Source organism: Mobula hypostoma, chromosome 10 (genome assembly GCF_963921235.1).
Source record: "Mobula hypostoma chromosome 10, sMobHyp1.1, whole genome shotgun sequence".
Taxonomy (NCBI): Eukaryota; Metazoa; Chordata; class Chondrichthyes; order Myliobatiformes; family Myliobatidae; genus Mobula; species Mobula hypostoma.
The window spans coordinates 112694138-112715034 of NC_086106.1; the positions used below are offsets into that span (position 1 = coordinate 112694138).

The 20897-nt window shown below is 42.4% G+C and overlaps 1 protein-coding gene across 4 annotated transcripts in view; it reads left to right on the plus strand.

The window, feature by feature from the left end:
- The window catches only part of col4a6 (collagen, type IV, alpha 6), a 469192-nt gene that overhangs the window by 157364 nt on the left and 290931 nt on the right, over positions 1 to 20897 (plus strand). For all 4 annotated transcript variants that reach the window (XM_063061061.1, XM_063061062.1, XM_063061060.1 and 1 more), the window contains exon 4: positions 15047 to 15130. In XM_063061061.1, the coding sequence (XP_062917131.1) occupies positions 15047 to 15130 (84 nt within the window). The remainder of the gene's footprint in view (positions 1 to 15046; positions 15131 to 20897) is intronic.

Genomic DNA, 20897 nt, shown 5'->3' on the forward strand with positions numbered 1-20897 from the left:
ACAAACCCCGTGATTTGAAATTTAAGAACTCATATTTTCAACATTATTTTTCATTAGCTAAGTAACTAGCGTAGGAGATGAGTGTGTGCGTCTAACCTGAGCTTGGAAGGTTGGCAGTGCCAGATAGATCTGGGTGTAAGGGCCATTTTGCTCTGAGTTTGGAAACTCGTGTCATGCCTGCTTGTGGGGAAGTGCTCACTCAGCATTTCGACAGGGAGTCTACCAGCCTGCTACCTTTATTTTTGGCAACATATTCCTCACATCATAAAAAAAAATCTAACTTTAGATTGCTACAGGGGTTTAATAGAATAATAGTTTTAAAAAAAGGTTGGTTCTGTGAAAAATACTTAACCAGGCCCATTCTTTGGCTAATGACCACCCTGACTGTAATCTCTTGCTCGAGCATAATTCCTCGAAAAGCTGTCAGTTCCAGTTTAATCGAGGAATAGTAAAAAAAAATAAGCATTTCACTTATTTTCCTCTTGGCTACTGGCACTGCGAAAACACACCAGAGCCAGAGAATCATGGAAAGATATAACCTAAAATCTGGCCTTTCGGCCCGGCGAGATAATGCCAACCTTCAGACATCCACTTACACTGATCCTGTTTCATTTCCCCACATTTCCATCAACCCTTGCAGATTCCCCACCTCACCTACGTAACGGGACAGATTACCGCCAGGGTTAATTTACCAACCCTCTTGTCTTTGGGACGTGAGAGTCACGCAAAGTCTGGACATTAACATCTGACCAGGGCTACTGGAGCTGCAAAGCAGTGCCTTTACTGCCTGTGGGAGTAGTTCAGTGTATATCATGTTGTATGACGTGGGTGATCATGGTCTTTCCATGACAATGATTGTCCTTGGCAAATTTTTCTACAGAAGTGGTTTGCCATTACGTTCTTTTGGGCAGTGTCATTACAGGACAGGTGACCCCAGCCATTATCAATGCCCTGGGACAAAGTATAGCACCTGCTTAACCCCCCCACCCCTGAATAGTGTTATGTGAAGCCACGGGAGCAGCTGGTGGGTGGCTGTATAAGCAATTGATCACAAGTCCTGATTATGCGACCACTGATGCCTGGCAGACAATCTGTGAAGAATATTGACAATGGCTGGGGTCACCTGTCTTGTAAAGACACTGCCCAGAAGAAGGTAATGGCAAACCAATTCTGTAGAGAAATTCGCCAAGAACAATCAAGGTCATCAGACCATGATCGCCATTGTCATATGACACCGCACATGGCGATGATGCTCTGGATTTCCAGTGTATGCAGAGTTCTTGTGCTTATATAAATGTAATTTGTTGTTTTGCGCGGCGTCTTTGCCAAAGTGGCAGAGAACAAGATAATTGACATTTCCGCCTCATGAAAATTCACCCAGACATTACTAGCACAAAGGTGGTGTGAAAATGAGTAGGATTCCACTGTAAGCAGGTCTTCACCAGGGTTGCTGGAAGTTAGGGAAGGAAACTTGGTGGAATGCCCTGGGTTGCTCTGTGTTCACTCACTCAAAGGACGACAGCTAATCTAGGGGTGGTAGGAACAAAATTCCTATTAAATCTTATATCATTGCTTTCTGGTGATGAGGAAAGAAATGCAGGAGAAGGAAGCTACATGGTTCATACGTTTTGTACAGTAATGCAGATATCTGCTTGGAAGGGTAAGAAGATGGAATTGTTGTCTTTCTAGGGCACAAGTACCAGAACAGTTTGACTAGTCCCACTGAGTAATGGATTACATCCCCTTCCTCCTGATCACATTTCCTCAGCTATGCCAGACTCAACACAGAGGCAACCATGATCGACATCTGCACATATCAGAGGGAATTAAACTGCCTGAGCTTGTATTTTATTCCCTTTTCTCTCTCATTTTCTCTTCCTTTTTCTTTTGGGAGTGGAGGATAAGCCTAGCCGACCTGATAGACATGTCCTCCTGCTCTGCATTTCACTACTGATGCATTCTTTTGCCCACGTTCCAACTCTCTACCTGCTTCCAGTCACTCATTAACCAAATCACCATAAGTACAATTTATCACCGTGATCACTGCAGTGTTACCTTATCACAGACATGCCCCCTAGCCCACCCTCCAGGCAGTTTCTTTTATCTCCTTCCTGTTACATTTTCAAACTTTAAGATATTAAACTAATTGAAAGCAAAAACGTGGATCCAGGAAATAAATATCTAACCTCGTTTTTACTTTAAGCGAGGTGCGTACATTTGACCTGGTAGCGTGGTGACGTATGCAGGTTTCTTATTTTCACATATAGCCTGTAATGTAATTTAAACAAACAAGAATGCTTAATCAAACAATATAATTACAATATTACTCAAATACTACTGAAATATAAATATACAACACTTCCTAATTTTAATGAAAGATCTTCCAAACAAATTATGACCTCTACTTCTCTTCCCACAGATTCAGAATGGAATGCTGAGTATAACATTTTTTTTTGAATTGTCAGGGTTGTGTATGGTGACATCTATGTATTGTGATAATAAATTTACTTTGGACATTTTTATTTTCTTACTTAGTTAATAAACATCTACCCCACTACATGTCAAAGTCTGAATTCGCTGACTTTCCACTGTCTGAATAAATACTATACTTCCCCTCCATGTTTAACCCTTTATAGGAGGGTTGACTGATTGGAAGAATAAAGGGCCGGTTTAAAGTCATTGAAACAGTCATTGTACAGCATGGAAACAGGTCTTTTGGCCCAATTCATTCATGCTGTGTTTCCAACAAGCTAGCCCCATTTGGCTCATAGCCCTCCAAACCTCTCCTATCCACGTAGATATCCAGGTGGCTCTTATTGCTAATGTGCCTGCCTCCACCACAGTTTTTGATAGCTCATTCCAAATATGCACCACCAAATGAGAACATTGCCCCATGATGTTCCTTTTCAGTCTCTCACCTCTGATCTTAAATGTAAGCTCTCTTGTTTTTATACCCTCTCTCAATCGGAAAAAAGGGTTTTTATGCCCCTCATGATTTTATGTACCATTATTGCTTAATCTGTTTTCTTATAAACCATAGAATCAACCAAGGAAGCAATCTGGTACCACAGCACAATGCAGAAATAGGCCATTTGGCTTATCCAATCTGTGATAGCACATTTAATGCTGCCTGATTTTACTCCCTGTTGTTGTCATTGGTTAATTATATTAGCCAGGATTTTGAAGCCAGACTACCATCCGAACCTTTCAGTTTCCCACTGAGCATCACTTCATGTTAAAGTGACCTTGATTTATCATCACCCCTGACAGCTGTTCACAGTATAGGATATTTGAAATCTGCCAGACTTCATCATAAAGTTGTTTACTTAAACATAAATAAATGTTTCTTTAAAGTAAATCACTCCAGAGGGATTATAAATTTTGAGCCATGTCTCCACACTCTCACGTCAAGGGTGTAAATAGATGTTTCCCTTTACTTTGCTGAAGAGTAAACTGGGACACTGGTTTGTGTACTGGCTGTTTACTGCGATCTGTTTCTAGAATGGCTTTTTCAGGCAAATTCATTTCAATGTTTCAGCTTTGCATGTTTATGTGGTAGTTTAATTAAGGTACTAGAATGGCTGCAGCTTAGACAATTACAAAGGCATGTATGTGCTCTATCCAGTTTGGAGTTTGATTATTTAGAGATACAGGCCCTTCTGGCCCGACAAGCCCATGCCGCCAAATTATACACCTGTGTCCTGCTATGTATTTTATGTTTCAGTGGTATTTTAGTATTGTAAATATATTGTTTGAGTCAGCATTCTTGTTCTTTAAATAATTCATTATGGGTTAAATATTTAAATATGTGATATGCGTGCACCTCACTTGAAGTAAACACGAAGTTAGACTCTCGTGTCTTCTTTTGAATTAGTTTAATGTTTGGAAGTTACAAACCATAACATGATCTAGACAGCCAATACTCTTTGGATGTGGGGAGAACTGGACTGCTGGAGGAAACCCACACAGTCACAGGGAGAATGTAAAAACTCCTTACAGACAGCCGTGGTAATTGACATAAAAGTTGCTGGTGAACGCAGTAGGCCAGGCAGCATCTCTAGGAAGAGGTACAGTTTCGGGCCGAGACCCTTCGTCAGGACTAACTGAAAGTAGAGATAGTAAGAGATTTGAAAGGGGGAGGGGGAGATCTTTCAGTTAGTCCTGACGAAGGGTCTCGGCCTGAAACGTCGACTGTACCTCTTCCTAGAGATGCTGCCTGGCCTGCTGTGTTCACCAGCAACTTTTATGTGTGTTGCTTGAAATTCCAGCATCTGCAGATTTCCTCATGTTTGTGCGGTAATTGAACCTGGGTTGCTGGTACCGTAATAGTGTTATACTAATGGTCACACTAACCTGCTGCCATTCTTGCTATATTTCATGCTATATACTATTACTATTACTATATTACCATATTACAATTACTGTTATTACTGTAACTGTATTACCACAATTACTATATTATTACAACTACTATATTATTACTATTACTATATAATTAAGTTTGTACAGTTCTACTTGATGCTGAATTAAACAGCATTTTCTTCTGCTTACTTGTTTATTCTTTGCTTCTCCCTATTCAAAACCTTCTATTTAATTATTTTTATTAACTGAGAGGTCTTCAGTCTTTTGTAGGTTTTGTATTTGGTTACAATTAGTTTACTGTGTTGTTTCAGAGATATTTTTTCCAGTGTTACTTCACTAATGATAAAAACATTGAACAGATAAGGATCACTTACGGATATTTTGTTTGGCGGACATAACTCCCTGCGGCCTGTGTACTCTATCGAGCTCACTGGCCTGCTTTTCCAGGCTGACTCCGGCCTTGTTGTTTCTGGTAATTGTCTGCAGTTGGTCCAGAACCTTTGACCCACAAGATGATCTGGCCATCATTAGAAGTTTTCACGTAACGCAGAACTTGGTGTAGCACAACTTGTTCCCAGGAACACACGCTGAGACAAACTGCAACTGATCTCAGTGAGCGATGGTCCTTTGTCCTGCTTGAAACTTGCTGTTCTTCCTGTGCAGGAAGACTGTCTGTGACTAGAACTGGCAGCCTAGTGCACTCCACAGTCCAGGAATATATGTTGTGAGAGGCAATGAACTTGGTGCAGTTGCCACAATGACCACATAAGGAAGGCCAATAGTTTGATGTCCTGCTGCTGATGCCCACTGAGGAGCTGGAACTTGTGTTCAGACTGCTCATAGCAATTAAATAAGAGAAAGGGACAGCACGGCAGTGCAGCGATTAGCGTAATGCTATTACAGTATCAGTGACAAGGGTTCAATTCCCGCCGCTGTCTGTAAAAGTGTTTGTACATTCTCCCGATGACCACGTACATTTCTTCCAGGTGCTCTGGTTTCCTCCCACATTCCAAAGGTATACAAGTTAGTAGGTTAATTGGTCGTGTGGTGTAATTAGGTGGTGTGGGCTCGTTGGGCTGGAAGGCCGGTGATATGCTGAAACCTTAAATAAAAAATGAATACCTTGAAGTCACAGGAGTATGATGTAAGGTGTGTGCACAACTGGAAAGCGCTGATTTGTACCATGTGTACGAATATGCTTTATCATATTTGCAATTTTGTCAACAAGATGTATATTTGAAAGAAAATAACTCTTATTTTCATCTTTATTATAGCCATCTGAGCAATCTGCTTATCAACTGCTGAAACCCTCCATCTTGACTCCTGGCTAATCTCTTTTTTGTGCACTTAGGATGGTACAGAAATCCGTGGCTCGCAACCTGATTCATAATAATCCTTGTGCTAGCTGGCTTCTGGTTAAGCAATACCTCAGTTCTGCCCATGATCCTACCCTGCCTTTCTCCTTCTCCTAGATAGGCCTAGATTTAGTGAATGTGGAGAGGATGTTTCCAATAGTGGGAGAGCCTCGGGCCAGAGGACACAATCTCAGAATAGAAGAATGTCCCTTTAGAACAGAGATGAAGAGGGATTTCTTTCGCCATATTGTGCTGTGGAGGCCAAACATTGGGTATATTTAAAGCAGAGTTTGATAGTTCCATGATTAGTAAGAGCATCAAAGTTATGGGGAGAAGGTAGGAGAATAGGGTTCAGTGGGATAATACATCAGCCATGATCAAATGGCAGAACAAACTCAATGGGCTGAATGGCCTAATTCTGCTCCAATGTCTTATGGTCCTGCCACCCAATAAATCTCCAGTACACTGGCGCTTCTCCAATGTTGCCCTCTTGAACATCTAAATTTTAATCCCATCTCCATTCAATTGGCATTAACAGACCTCAGCTCTGGATTTCTCTCCCTAAACTTATTGGCCTTCCCATCTCACTTTCCTCCTATGAGCGTGCTTAAACAGCTTTAACACCAAATGTTCGGTCATTTGTCCATTTGTCCTAATGTGGTCAGAGTCCAATTTTGTTTGTTAATATTCCTCTGAAATATATTTCATCATTTTAATGTTTCCATATAAGTAAGTTTTAAGCTGGGATATTAGCATTTGACTAATTTCAGAATATGCCCATATAATTATGCCAATATTGAGAGATATGACAAGATTGGTGAGAACATGTAAGAAGTTTGTACATTCTCCCTGTAAAAGTATGAGTTTCCTCCTGGTGCTCTGATTACCACCCGCATACCAAAGACATACTGGTTAGAGGTAGTAATTGTGGGCACGCTATGTTTATGCTGGAAGCATGGTGACATTTGCAGGATGCGCCCTGCATTGCCTCGGTCTTTATTTATTTGTTATTATTTCATTTGAGACACAGCACAGAATAGTCCCTTCTGGCCCTTTCAGCCACACTGCCCCGCAATTCCTCGATATAACCCGAGCCTAATCATGGGACAATTTACAATGCCCAGTCAACTCACCAACCGGTAGGTCTTTGGACTGTGGGAGGAAACCAGAGCACCCGGGGGAAACCCACGTGATCATGAGGAGAACCTACAAGCTCCTTACAGGCGGTAGCGGGAATTGAACCTGGGTCACTGGTACTATAAAGCGTAGTGCTAACGCTATGTTACTGCCCGTCCACGGTACTGTGTTGGCCGCTGACTCAAAAGTTGCATTTCACTGTATGTTTCAATGTACATGTGGCAAATACTCACGGAGAGAATGTACAGACTCCTTACAGATTGGGAATCGAGCCCTGATCTTACAGCTGGTGCTGTAAAGCATTGCTCTTAGTGCTTCACTATACCGCCACCCTTATATAGCAATATTATAAGTGATTATAACATTACTATGTGTGGGATCCTGCTGTAGCCTAACTGACTGCCTGCATTTCCTCATTACAGTCCTGCACTTCAGTATTTCCTAAAGCACTTCGAGTGAAATGAAAGTTACCATAATAAGTACACGGCTTTAAACAACGCCAGGAGAAACTACTTGTTGAAGTTGTCATGCACTCCTTTTCAAAATTTTCCCAGGCTCATGTAATCGCGCTGACTTACTGCGGCATGCAATTTCACCTGTACCATTCTCCCTTCTGACATCTTAACTGAATTATGGAAACCATGTGTGAAACTGGCTGTTGTCAGCTATTTGTCCACATCGTCATTTCTGACACATTGTTTAATGGCTAATGTTTACCTCCCTGGAATTTCTTGTAGTAAGAATGAAGCACAATGCATGAGGACAGAGCTACTGCCAAGACAGCTCAGCATAGATAGCCGTGATCAAAGTTTTCTCATCTGCGTAACGAGTTACAGCAAAGATTGGTTAATCATCTTACCAAAATGCAAGGAAGTGGTCAAAAACTGCTTCCATTGTGGAAAATAATACTCAGCCATATAAATTGACTGAAACTCACCAAGTCAACACACATGAAATGCTGGAGGAATTCAGCAGATCAGGCAGCATCTGAGGGAATGAATAAATAGTCGATGTTTTGGGCCGAGATCCTTCATCACAACTGGAATTTTTTCCTCTGGCATTGTGTGTGTGTGTGTGTTGCCTTGGATTTCCAGCATCTGCAAATTTTCTCGTGTTTGCAAGTCTACTTTGTGACAGCAAGTATTTATTCCACAATGAATGTGGCTGTAGTAAATGGTCTAGTTATCATCTCTTGTTTGTGATGATGATTGTAACAGTGACACATCAGGAAGTATGCAATTGGCTGTACTATAATTTGGAACATCAGGAGACCATGAAGGGTGGTAGTCAAATGCAGAGGTTTTCTTTGAGGACAGGTATGAAGAGATACAGTGATGATGGATTGGAAATAACTTCAAAGTCAGAAGTCAAAGTCGAGTTTATTGTCATTTGCAGAAGTACATGTATGTACAGGTACAATGAAAACCTCATTTGCAGCAGCATCACAGGCCAATGGCATCAGCTAAGTAACATCCACAAAAAACATAAATTAAGCATAAATTATATAAAATTTTTACAAGAAAGAACACAATTAGAACAACTCAGGGTGGCAGTATAATGTTATTACAGTGCCAGTGACTCAGATTCAGTTCCACCATGACTCATAAGGAGTTTGTATGTTCTCGTCATGACCATGTGGGCTTCCTTTGGCTGCTCCAGTATCATCCCAGATTCCAAACGATACAAGTTAATTGGTTAATTGGTCATGTGTGTGTGATTGGGCAGTGCGGGTTCACTGGGCCGGAAGAAACTGTTACTGTGCTGTATCTCTAAATAAACAAATATTTTTAAAAAAACACAGCAAACAGTCCAATTTAGTACACGGTCAAAGTCACCATGATGTTGCTAAGCTATAGTGTTGAGTTTTGATGATTAATTCAAGAACCGAATGGTTGAAAGGAAAGAGCTGTTCTCGAACTTTGGGAGGAGTAGAATTTTTTGGGCTTCACACAGTGACTGTGGTATGATACCCACAGCCCAAGGTAATAGGGAGTCATTGCTAGTAACTTCTCTTGTTTTACTCCTTATCAAAAGTCCTGGTGCCTGGCTGTGGTCTCACTGTGGCTCTCTGATGATCTTGTATATATGGCGAACATCAAGGGCAAATAAGTGATAAGCTGTGTAATCTGTTTGGTTGAGGGAGAAATGTAAGCCAGGGTACTTTGGACTCAGTCAGATGTACATGAACAGATAAGTAGAATATATGTGGCTCAGTGAAAGGTCAGATAGTCAGAACATACAGTTTTAGCTAGATTAGGAATTTACGAGAGATGCTTAGATTAACACATGAATGTGAGGAGAATGGAAGGATATGGCCATGTGTAGGCAGAGGGGATTAGTTTAATTGGCCATTTGGTTAATAATTTAGTTGCACAACATTATGGGCCAAAGGATCATCTCCTATGTTGTACTGCTCTGTGTTCTATGTTTTATTTACCTATCCCTTTGAAGTAGCTCCACTTCCGGCATGATTTGTGCCACTATGTTCCTTATCTCACCTCCAACCTTTGTGAAGAAGGCAAATATTTCAGTGTATATAAGAACAAAGAGATTGACTGCATGAAACCGGGTCAAGTTCATACTTGCCTCTTCTTTCTTTCCTTTATGTCTGAATATTTTAGCAGTGTGAAGAAGTTCAAAATAATATTTTACTTATGTTGTTGAGGACTTAAAATGAACAAATTCTGCATTTACCATAAAATGATACTTGCAGCCTTGCTCACTTCTGTTTTGTGGTGTAAATGACATGTATTTAGGAAGCAGTTTATTTTTGACGAAAGATTATTTCTGGAATGAAAGGAGATAGATTTGCTAATGAATTATCCATTTTTTTTTAAACCAGCAAGATGGAGTCATCAAATTTACTTGGCACTGGATGTTAGGAAGGTAACATCAGAAACTGAGATTCTGCAGAATTAAACAGTTATATTAAATAAGTGGTGCAAAGAGAGAGAAAACAAGTAGTGAGGTAATGCTTTGGGTTCAATGTCCGTTCAGAAATCTGATGGCAGAGGGGAAGAACTGTTCCTGAATCACTGAGTGTGTGCCTTCTGGCTCCTGTACCTCCTTCCTGATGGTGGAAATGAGAGGAGAGCATGTCCTGGGTGATGGGGGCCCTTAATGATGAGTGCCACCTCTTTGAGGCATCACTCCTTGAAGATGTCCTGGATCTTGAGGAGGCTAGTGCCCATGATAGAGCTGATTGAGCTTACAACTTTCTGCAGCTTATTTTGATCCTGTGCAGTGCCTCTTCCACCCACTCCCCCTCCCCCGGCATTACCAGACGGTGACGCAGTCAGGTAGAATTCTCTCCATGGTACATCTGTAGAAATTTGGGTGTGTCCTTGGTGACATACCAAATCTCCTCAAACTCCTCTGAAATATCGCCACCGTTGTGCCTTCTTTGTAGCTGGGTTGATAGGTTGGGCCCAGGACAGATCCTCAGAGATGTTGACGCCCAGTAACTTACAATTACTCATCCTTTCCAATTCTGATTGAATAATCAGAGCTTACCTTACCATTCATAGGTTTTAAAACTGCCATTGTGCCTCACGTACACCATTCTTTCTGATCCTCAACACACTCATGTTCATGCAAAATTTTCACAAGCCGAACAGTTTTCAGGTTTTCGTAAGATAAAGCTGAATGCACCTTGCAACAAGATTACTCCTTTACTATACATGTCCATCTCTTATGCCAGCCCAAGGAACAAACAATCTGCTAGAGGAACTCAGTGCGTTGAGCATTATCTGTGGTGGTCGGAGTTTGGTAACTGTTCGTTCATTTGCTTTCAGCATTACAAATGAGAAGTGCTGGTGCAGAGTTCTGACCTGCTGCCTCTTTTCCTTCCACAGATGCTGTTTGATCCACTGAGTTCCTCCAGCAGATTATTTGTTACTCTTATACCGGTCATTTTGTTTTCACACTGGTGTTGGGACTCAGATGTTGAATGTAGATAAAGAAAAGATTTCTGTCATTCACTCTTTTTTTTTCTCTGTCTATTTCGTGGATGTCTGTGAAGAGTAAGAATTTCAGCTTGTATACTATATAAATTCTCTGATATAAAATTGAACCACTGAAGCCGTGAGCCATTCATTTGCACAGAACCCTGCCAAGTGCTACCAAGCAACGACCAGTCGGAGCTGTCTTCCATGAAGCACCTTTGGAAGCCAATCCTGATTGTGTTTCATTTGTTCAACTCCATCCCCTCTTCAAAACAACAACTTTACTTCACAGAAAAGCCAGTAGGTTATCTTCTGAACACATACAAAATGCTGGAAGGACTTAGAGAATCAGGCATCGTCTGTGGAGAGAAATACACAGTTGACATAAATATCTGTTGTCAGAGATCACCACCACTCAGGTCATGCTCTTTTCACATTGCTGCCATCAGGTTGAAGGTACAAGAGCCTCAGCACTCAAACCACCAGGTTTAAGAACAGTTACTACCCCTCAACCATCAAGCTCTTGAGCAAAAGGGAATAACTACATTCACTTGCCCATCCATTGAGATGTTCCCACAACAAATGATCTCACTTTAAGGACTCGCTATCTTGTTATTTCATATTCTCATTATTTATTGCTATTTATTTATATTTGTATTTGCACAGTTTGTTGTCTTCTTCACTCTGGTTGCTCTTTCAATAACCCTGTAGTAGTTACTTTTCTATAGATTTGCTGAGTTTGCCCACAGGAAAATGAATCTTGGGGTTGTATGTGGTGATAGATACAGTTGAAGTTAGAAGCTTACATACGCCTTAGCCAAATACATTTCACAATTCCTGACATTTAATCCTAGAAAACATTCCCTGTCTTAGGTCAGTTAGGACCACCACTTTATTTTAAGAATGTGAAATGTCAGAATAATAGTAAAGAGAATGATTTATTTCAGCTTTTATTTCTTTCATCACTTTCCCAGTGGGTCAGAAGTTTACATACACTTTGTTAGTATTTGGTAGCATTGTCTTTAAATTGCTTAACTTGGGTCAAACATTTTGGGTAGCCTTCCACAAGCTTCTCACAGTAAGTTGCTGAATTTTTTTCTATTCCTCCGGACAGAACCGGTGTAACAGAGTCAGGTTTGTAGGCCTCCTTGCTCACACACGCTCTTTCAGTTCTGCCCACAAATTTTCTATCGGATTGAGGTCAGAAAAGATGTCAAGTCTGGTTCATCCTTGGGAGCAATTTCCAAACGCCTGAAGGTACGACGTTCACCTGTACAAATAATAGTACGCTAGTATAAACACCATGGGACCACGCAGACATCATACCGCTCAGGAAGGAGACGCTTTCTGTCTCCTCGAGATGAATGTACTTTGGTGTGAAAAGTGCAAATCAATCCCAGAACAACAGCAAAGGACCTTGTGAAGATGCTGGAGGAAACAGGTAGACAAGTATCTATATCCACAGTAAAACGAGTCCTATATCGAGGTAACCTGAAAGGCTGCTCAGCAGGGAAGAAGCCACTGCTCCAAAACCCCCATTGAAAAGGCAGACTACAGTTTGCAAGTGGACATGGGGACAAAGATCTTACTTTCTGGAGAAATGTCCTCTGATCTGATGAAACAAAAATTGAACTGTTTGGCCATAACGACCATCGTTATGTTTGGAGGAAAAAGGGTGAAGCTTGCAAGCCAAAGAACATCATCCCAACCGTGAAGCATGGGGGTGGCAGCATCATGTTGTGGGGGTGCTTTGCTGCAGGAGGGACTGGTACACTTCACAAAATAGATGGCATCATGAGGAAGGAAAATTATGTGGATATATTGAAGCAACATCTCAAAACATCAGCCAGGAAGTTAAAGCACGATTGCAAATGGGTCTTCCAAATGAACAATGACCCCAAGCATACCTCCAAAGTTGTGGCAAAATTGCTTAAGGACAACAAAGTCAAAGTATTGGAGTGGCCATCACAAAGCCCTGACCTCAATCCGATAGAAAATTTGTGGGCAGAACTGAAAAAGCGTGTGCAAGCAAGGACGCCTACAAGCCTGACTCAGTTACACCAATTCTGACTGCAGGAATGGAACAAAATTCCAGCAACTTACCGTGAGAAGCTTGTGGAAGGCTTCCCAAAATGTTTGATCCAAGTTAGACAATTTAAAGGTAATTCTAACAAATATTAACAAAGTGTATGTAAACTTCTGATCCACTGGGAAAGTGATGAAAGAAATAAAAGCTGAAATAAATCATTCTCTCTACTACTATTCTGACATTTCACATTCTTAAAATAAAGTGGTGATCCTAACTGACCTAAGACAGGGAATGTTTTCTAAGATTAATTGCCAGGAATTGTGAAATGTATTTGGCTAAGGTGTATGTAAACTTCTGACTTCAACTGTATGTACTCTGATAATAACATTTCCTTTGAACTTCTGTACTTTGAACATTTTGGGGCAAGATTCTTCATTAGTATGAAGTCCTGATGAAGGGTTGTGGCCTGAAACACTGACTGTTTATTCCCCTGTATTAATGCTGCACGACTTAGTGAGTTCCTCCAGCGTTTTGTGTGTGTTGCTCAAAATTTTCATATCTGTAGAATCTGTTGTATTTGATGTTATCTTCCTAGCACCTGGTTGCCAAGGAAGTTCTATGACTCCAGTTTGCTGGTGTTTGAAAGATGAAGTTTGCCCCTGCTTGTGCACATGCTCCAATCACCACAGATGTAGGTAGTGCTCTACTGTAATTAGCCCAATTACTGAAGAAAGGCCATTAATTTCAGTCCTGATGACACCACGTCTGACTTTATAATTACCAATATATCATCCAGTCAAGATGGCGCTGAGCCCGTGAGTCCACTGGGGAAGTCGAAGATCTGATGTCTGTAGCCCATGGAGGCTGGGGGTCAGAGATGGCCTCTCTGTGGGCTGGAGACAGTCTCTGTGTGTGAGGGTGGAAGAGCGTGAGGAACAGGGCTTGATTTGCTACTGTTGTTGTTTTGCTTTTGTTGATTTCGTTGCTTGCGGTGTTCTATCAATATTGTGGGTATACTAAGTTGGCGCTAGAATGCTCTTGGGGCTGCTCCCAGCGCTCCATTGGGTTATTAATTCAACCAGTAGATTTCTGTATATGTTTTGATGTGCATGTGATGAATGAATCGGAATCTGAATATGGATAAGACAGCATTGTACCAAAGTCCATGCTAGACATCCATAGGCCAATTGTGACTTGATGAATCAATAGCCTGCCCTGGTTGAGGTTGCTTATGGATGTTGCATCCTAGCTGCTGAAGTTGATATGCAGTACAGGGAAGTACGATACAGAGAGAAAACTGTCGCCCATGCACCAGGCTCCCTCTCTCCACACAGCTGATGAATCCAAAGGAACAGCAGAGATCGATACAGTTTGGCACCAGCGGCGTTGGTGGGAGTTGCCAGTCAGCGTTGAACTCAACGTAGAGCTGACTACCTTGGGGACTCCAACTCTGGATTTTTCCTCAGGGTTCACTCCCGAAGCCTTCCCCATGATGGAGTATAGGCGCAAGGCAGTGGAGGTTTAAGATATGAGATTTCCTTCTCCTAGATGAATTGCCCAGCACCGCTGATGAGCACCATCTGCCCGAAGTGACTATTTTAAGATGCCAGTAACCCACCTTTGCCCCTTCTCCTGTCAGCAGAGACAGTTCTGCCAGACTTAGTAGCTAAACCACATGTGAAGGCTGAGAGGTGAACTTGGATGATGGAGACTATTTGAGACAGACGCCATTGGGATCATTTAATAGGCAGTGGGAGCTTGTCTCCACCACCATTCCTAACTACAACAAGGAACCCTTGATGAATTCATTCAGCATATACAAGGACAGAAACATGAGGGCTGTGGACTTCCAAACAAGAGAAAATCTGCAGGTGCTGGAAATCGAAGTAATACACACAAAATGCTTTAGGAACTCAGCAGGCCAGGCAGCATCTATGGAGAAGAGTGCAGTCGACATTTTGGGCTGAGACCCTTCAACAGCGTGGGTCTGCTGTAGGGTCTTGGCCCGAAATGTTGACTATACTCCTTTCCATAGTTGCTGCCTGGCCTGCTGAGTTCCTCCAGCATTAGGTCTGTGGACTTAGTAGCATGTTATGCAATATATTTACCGACTGACTCCTCAGAAGAATATGTTATGTTAGTCTGCCGCAAGAAAACATCAAAAAACTTTTTATTGCATACTTCCTAATGTTAAACTGTATCTTATTTTTCTTTTACAGGGGTTTAAGACTGGCTATAATGGGCCGTGTGATGGACGAGACTGCAGTGCTGGTTGCAAGTGTTTCCCAGAGAAAGGGGCAAGGGTGAGTGAGAAACGGTTGGATGTATTTTTGTTTACTGCTTTTTGTTTCCATGAACATGCTGAGCCACAAGTCTGTTAAGACAAAGAGATGTTTCAGAACTTAGCGTGAGGAGGAACAACATCAACTCTCATTGGTTAAGGATGAAGCGTGTTGAAGATCCTGGCTTCAGTTTGTTTGGGATGGAGACTATATTTTGGATGATGAACTGTCATTTAATACAGTGATAAAGAAACTGTATCTTGTCTTCCACAGCAAGAGTGCGTGCCAACTTCCAAGGACTCTGAGAAACTGGTAGTTTCGAAAGTGTTGCCATTGCTTAATCATAGTTGGAACTCCCTAACGGACAGCAGTGTGGGAGTACCATCACCAAAACAGCTTCTTCTTGTTCTGAAGCACAACTGACTGACACTCTTTTACAACAGAACCCACTTCCCTTCTCTGAATGTCCCCACAATGATTGATCCAGTAATAACTTATCCACTCCCATCTGAATGGGATGATAATGATCAGATTCAATTTAATGTGGGCAATTGTGTGGCAATCACTGGGGGACAGAGAATATTCTTAAAATTAAACTTAGCTTGTTTCATGGAACTTCAGGAAATATTTGTTCACACAGAGTGGAGAGAATGTAAGTCAATCATCATAACTGTGATTAATAGATTTTTGCCAGCCAGAAGTATTGAAGGTAATTGTGAACTTCTTATTAAGAAGAGTGTAAATAGAAGAGTTAAAAAATAATTAGAAATTTGTACAAAACTTTGTAGGTAAACCATTGTTGAAAAGTGGGTGCGGTCATTGAATGTTCTAGTTAATAAGGTTACATAGCAATATGATGACAAGGATGGAAACTATAAATTTACACTAGGCATGTTTTTACTGGGCAGAGAAGGGAAGGTTATTAAGTTGTTAAAAGATGAATAATTATGTTCAATTAATGAAAGATTAATTCAAAAAGTCAGTTTCATTCAAAATGGTTTAAAGAATATTTAGAAATTTAAGATGGCTTTCTTTTTGCAGACAGTGAATGCTTTTGAATGGTTAAGTCAGTGATGAGGGAAAAGTAGATTCAAATTTAAGTTGAAGAATGCAGTAAGGGAGTAGGCACACTGGAATTAGTTTTGATTATTTGAGGCGCAGACATGACGAATAAACTCTTCTTGGGCTTCCTGCTGGGAACAGATATCGATGTTAACCACGTTTCAATGACAACCTCTGCCATCTTCATCAGAGATGATGCCTGGGCACACTAGTCCAGTGGTATTTATACCCCCGTCATCCACCCCTCCTGATTGGTTAGTCCTCCTCCAATCAGGTTCCGCTGTCCCACCTTGTTTACAATCCAATGCCAGTTCCTACTTAGAGTGAGACCTCCGCCTTTGTTAAAACTCTTTTTCTCTAGTTTTATTTCAATGGTTTCCTTCACCAGGTGGTCCCCAATCTTGATTGGACAAGAAGAGTTTATCCGTCATATATGCCAGGAAAGCACTAGATCCATTTTTATGGATATGATTCTCAGAATGGCCCCCTTCTGGGAAATACAGTGCCATTTAGTTGTTGATCAGTTTCTGGGACACAAGCGATTTTCCCACGGGATGGAAAACAAATCATTGTTGCTTTTTCTGATGACTGATGGCAGAACCCAATGAGACGCCTACTTTCCTGTTGTCTTTTGATGAGGGAAGATATGGACCATAAATGTTATAGCTGATTGGAAGCCAACATTTCTCTGTAAGAGATGGGAGTGATCATCTTCAGCTATTTTTGTTGCTGTTGGTAGCTGCTTGCAAGCTTATAAAATCTTGAAGTGTCAATCTCACTGTATTGCCAGATACATCAGAATTGTACAGTACAGAAACAGATTTGGGTATTGAACCGATTGGTGATCGCCGGTATTGTAAGCGATTGAACTAACCACTCCTTCACCATGCCACACTACCATCTTACCCATGGTGCCATGTGAAGATTTCTTGCAGATCCTGAGCAAAGATGTGCATTTGACATCCAGAGTGAAGGTCACTGTCTACTGGCATTGCACAGTCTTCTGTAGGGACTGGGTGATGGACTCCTCTATTCTTTGCCATCTGATGCACTATGAGCCTGACAATGCGCAAACCATCTCGCTGTGCTGCACCATCAGCCTTGCCATGGCAGCACCCCTGTTGTCCCTCAGAGGCCAAGCCCTCTGAGGAAGTGTGGCTTCATCCTAATGATGTTTTAGTTAGCATTTTGTGCTTTTACACGACATTCTCCTTGTGAGGGTCACGATTTGGCATTAGTGCTAAACTCAGCAATAGTCAAGGGCACCAAAAATGCTGAATTTCTGTTTCAGTTTTCTTCCCGCTCTGGATCATTTCATCGCTGATTGCTGATGACATCAACAAGCTTGGCTTCAGCACTTTTCTCTCCTCTTCAAACCTCACACCACCACCCCCCACCCCCAACATACCGCCCTCCATGCGCTCTGCATCAATCTCAACCTCACCATCAAAGCCACAGATAAAGGAGCTATTGTTACAGCATGGCAGATTGACCTCCCCTTGCTGAGACCAAGTGGCAACTCTCAGACGCCTTCTCTTACTTGCCCGTCAAGAGGACCCTACTCAAAACCATCAGGCCATTATCTCCTGCACCTTCACCAACTCTGGAGATCTCCCATCCGCTGCCACCAACCTCAGTTCCCTTACTCTGAACTGGACATGTCTAACTCCTACCTGAGATCGAGAAACCTGACTGTTCAGGTAGGTCCATTGTTTCTGCCTGATCCTGCCCCACTGAACTTGTGTTTGCATACCCAGACTCCATTTTATCCCCACTGGTTCAGACCCTTCACACTAACATCCACGATACTTCACAGAGTCACACTCTCCTCAAAAACATTCATTTTCCTGGTCCTGATCGCTTCATTTTTGTTATGTATGTCCAGTCCCTGTGCACTTTTATCTCCCATCAAGAAGGCCTTAAAGCCCTCTGCTTCTTTCTTGGCAACAGGCCCGACCAGTTCCGCTCCACCAGCATCCTCCTCTGTCCAGCGGAAGTGGTCCTCACCCTCCACAATTTCCCTTTCCGTTCCTCCAACTTTCTGCAAGCTCATGGTATACCCATTGGCACCTGCAAAAGCCCCAGCTATGCCTGCTTTTTTGTTGGCTAAGTGGAAAAGTCTATGTTCCTAGCCTTCTCTGGTAATGCTCCTCAGTTTTATCTGCGTTACATTGACGACTGCATTTGTGCAGCTTCGTGCACCAATGCTGATCTCGTCAAGTTAATCAACTTTATCCTTAAATTCACTTTCTGGCACCTCTCTCTCCTTTCTTGATCTCTCTGTCTCCATCTCTAGAGACAAACTGTCTACCGATATCTTTAATAAACCTCCTGATTCCCACAACTATCTTGACCATCCTACACTGTCTCCTATAGAAATTACATTCCCTTTTCTTAGTTCCTTTATCTCTACCACATCTGTTCCCAGGATGAGGCTTTTCTTTCCAGGACTTCCTGAAAGAATGGGATTTCCCTTCCTCCACTACTGATGCTGTCTTCACCTGCATCTCCTTCATTTCCTGGACATACGCACTCTCCCCATCTTCCCACCAACTCAACAGGTATAGAGTTCCTCTTTTCCTTACCTACCATCCCATGAGCCTGTGCATCCAATGCATCGTTCTCCACTACCTCTGCCATCTTCAATGGGACCCTACAAACAAACATACCTTTGCCTTGCCTGCACTCTCCAATTTCCACATGGACTGCTCCCTCTGTGATTCCCCTGTCCATTTATTTCACTTCCACCCCAACGCCCACCAGTCACCCTCGGGACACTTATCCCTGCAGGTGGCAGAAGTGCTGCATCTGCCCCCAAACAATCCTTTCAGGTGAGGCAACACTTCACCTGTGAATCCGTTGAGGTCGTCTACAGTACTCATTGCTCCCAATGCATCCTCCTATGCACTGGTGAGACCCAGGGGAGACTGAGGGACCACCTCCACTCCACCCGCCAAAAGAGGGATGTCCCGGATTTCCTACCCCACTCCTATTCTGACAAGTGGATTCATGGCCTCCTCTTCTGCCACGATGAGGCTACTCTCAGTTTGGAGGAGCAGTACTTCATATTCTGTGTAGTTAGCCTCCAACCTGATGGCATGAACATCAATTTCTCCAATTTACGATATTTTTTTCACCAACCCCTCCCCTTCCCTCTTCAGTTCCCCACTATGGCTTCTTATCTCTTCTCCTCACCTGCCTATCACCTTCCCTGGTGCCCCTTCCCTTTCACCCCTGGTCCACTCTCTTCTATCAGATTCCTTTTTCTCCAGTCCCTCACCTCTTCCATGACATTTGTCCCATTGAGTTTGCTCCACCGTTTCATTATGTTTGATCCATTTCCCTCTCAGTCCCAATCTTCTGCCTTCTCCACGTATCCCTTCATACCCTGACTAATCAAGAACCTATCAACCTCTGCCTCAAATATACCCAATGACTTGGCAATGAATTCCACAGATTCACGACTCTCTGGCTTAAAACAATTCCTCCTCATCTCCATTCTAAACAGACATCCCTCTATTCCGAGACGTTGTCCTCCGATCCTAGACTCCCCCACCATGGGTAACATCCTCTCCACGTCCACGCTATGGAGCCCTTTCAATATTCAATACTTTTCAGTGAGATCCCTCCTCATTCTTCTGATTCCGGTGAGTACGGGCTCGAGCCATCAATCAGTCCTTATATGGTAACCCTTTCATTCCCAGAATCATTCTTGTGAACCTCCTCTGAACCCATTCCACCTATCACCTCCCAATTTCTTACTTTGCCTTCCTTCCCTCGCTCACGTGGCTTCATCCTTATTCTAACATCTTCTCTTTTCCTTTCCAATCCTGATGAAGGGTCTCAGTATGAAGTGTCGACTCTTTAGTCCTCTTCACAGATGCTGCCTGAACTCCCGAGTTCCTCAAGCATTTTGTGTGTGTTGCTCTGGATTTCCAGCATCTGCAAAATCTCTTGTGTTGTTGAATTTCAGATTCTTAGTGGGGTAACTAATGTAGCTTAGAAATGGAGACATACACTCAGTGGCCACTTTATTAGGTACTGGAGTGGAACCTGGTGTGGTCTTCTGCTGCTATAGACCGTCCTCTTCAAGGTTCGATGTCTTGCACATTCAGAGGGGTTCTTCTGCCTATCGCTGTGGTAACACCTGGATACCTGAGTTACTCTGTCCTTCCTATCAGCTTGAAACAGTCTGGCCATTCTCCTCTGGCTTCTCTTATTACAGGCATTTCTATCCACAGAAATACTGCTCCCTGGAAGTTTTTTTGTTTCTTGCACCATTCTCTGTAATCCCTGGACACTGTTGTGCATGAAAATCCCAGGAAATCAGCAGTTTCTGAGGTACTCAAACAACTCTGTCTGACACCAGCAATCATTTCACAGTCAAAGTCAGTTAGATCAAATTTCTTCCCCATTCTGAAGTTTGGTCTAAACAGCTGAAGTTCTTGACCATGTCTGCATACTTCGGACATCCCACCCCGCAAAAACTCATTTCAGGGAGGTAGCACTATCACTTTGTGGGAGACTCCCGGAACTTCCAGGAGAGGTGGGATGTCTGCAATAGAGTAGCTCCTTAGCAGCTAGCCAGCTGGTTTAAATAACGTTAGCTATGCTAATGAACAAATGACACCTGTTAAACTCACCTCAATGTGTCTTTTGCAGTCTTAACTCACTATGGGCAATAGAAATGTCACTGTTGCAAACAGTGCAGCGAGCAACACTGTCA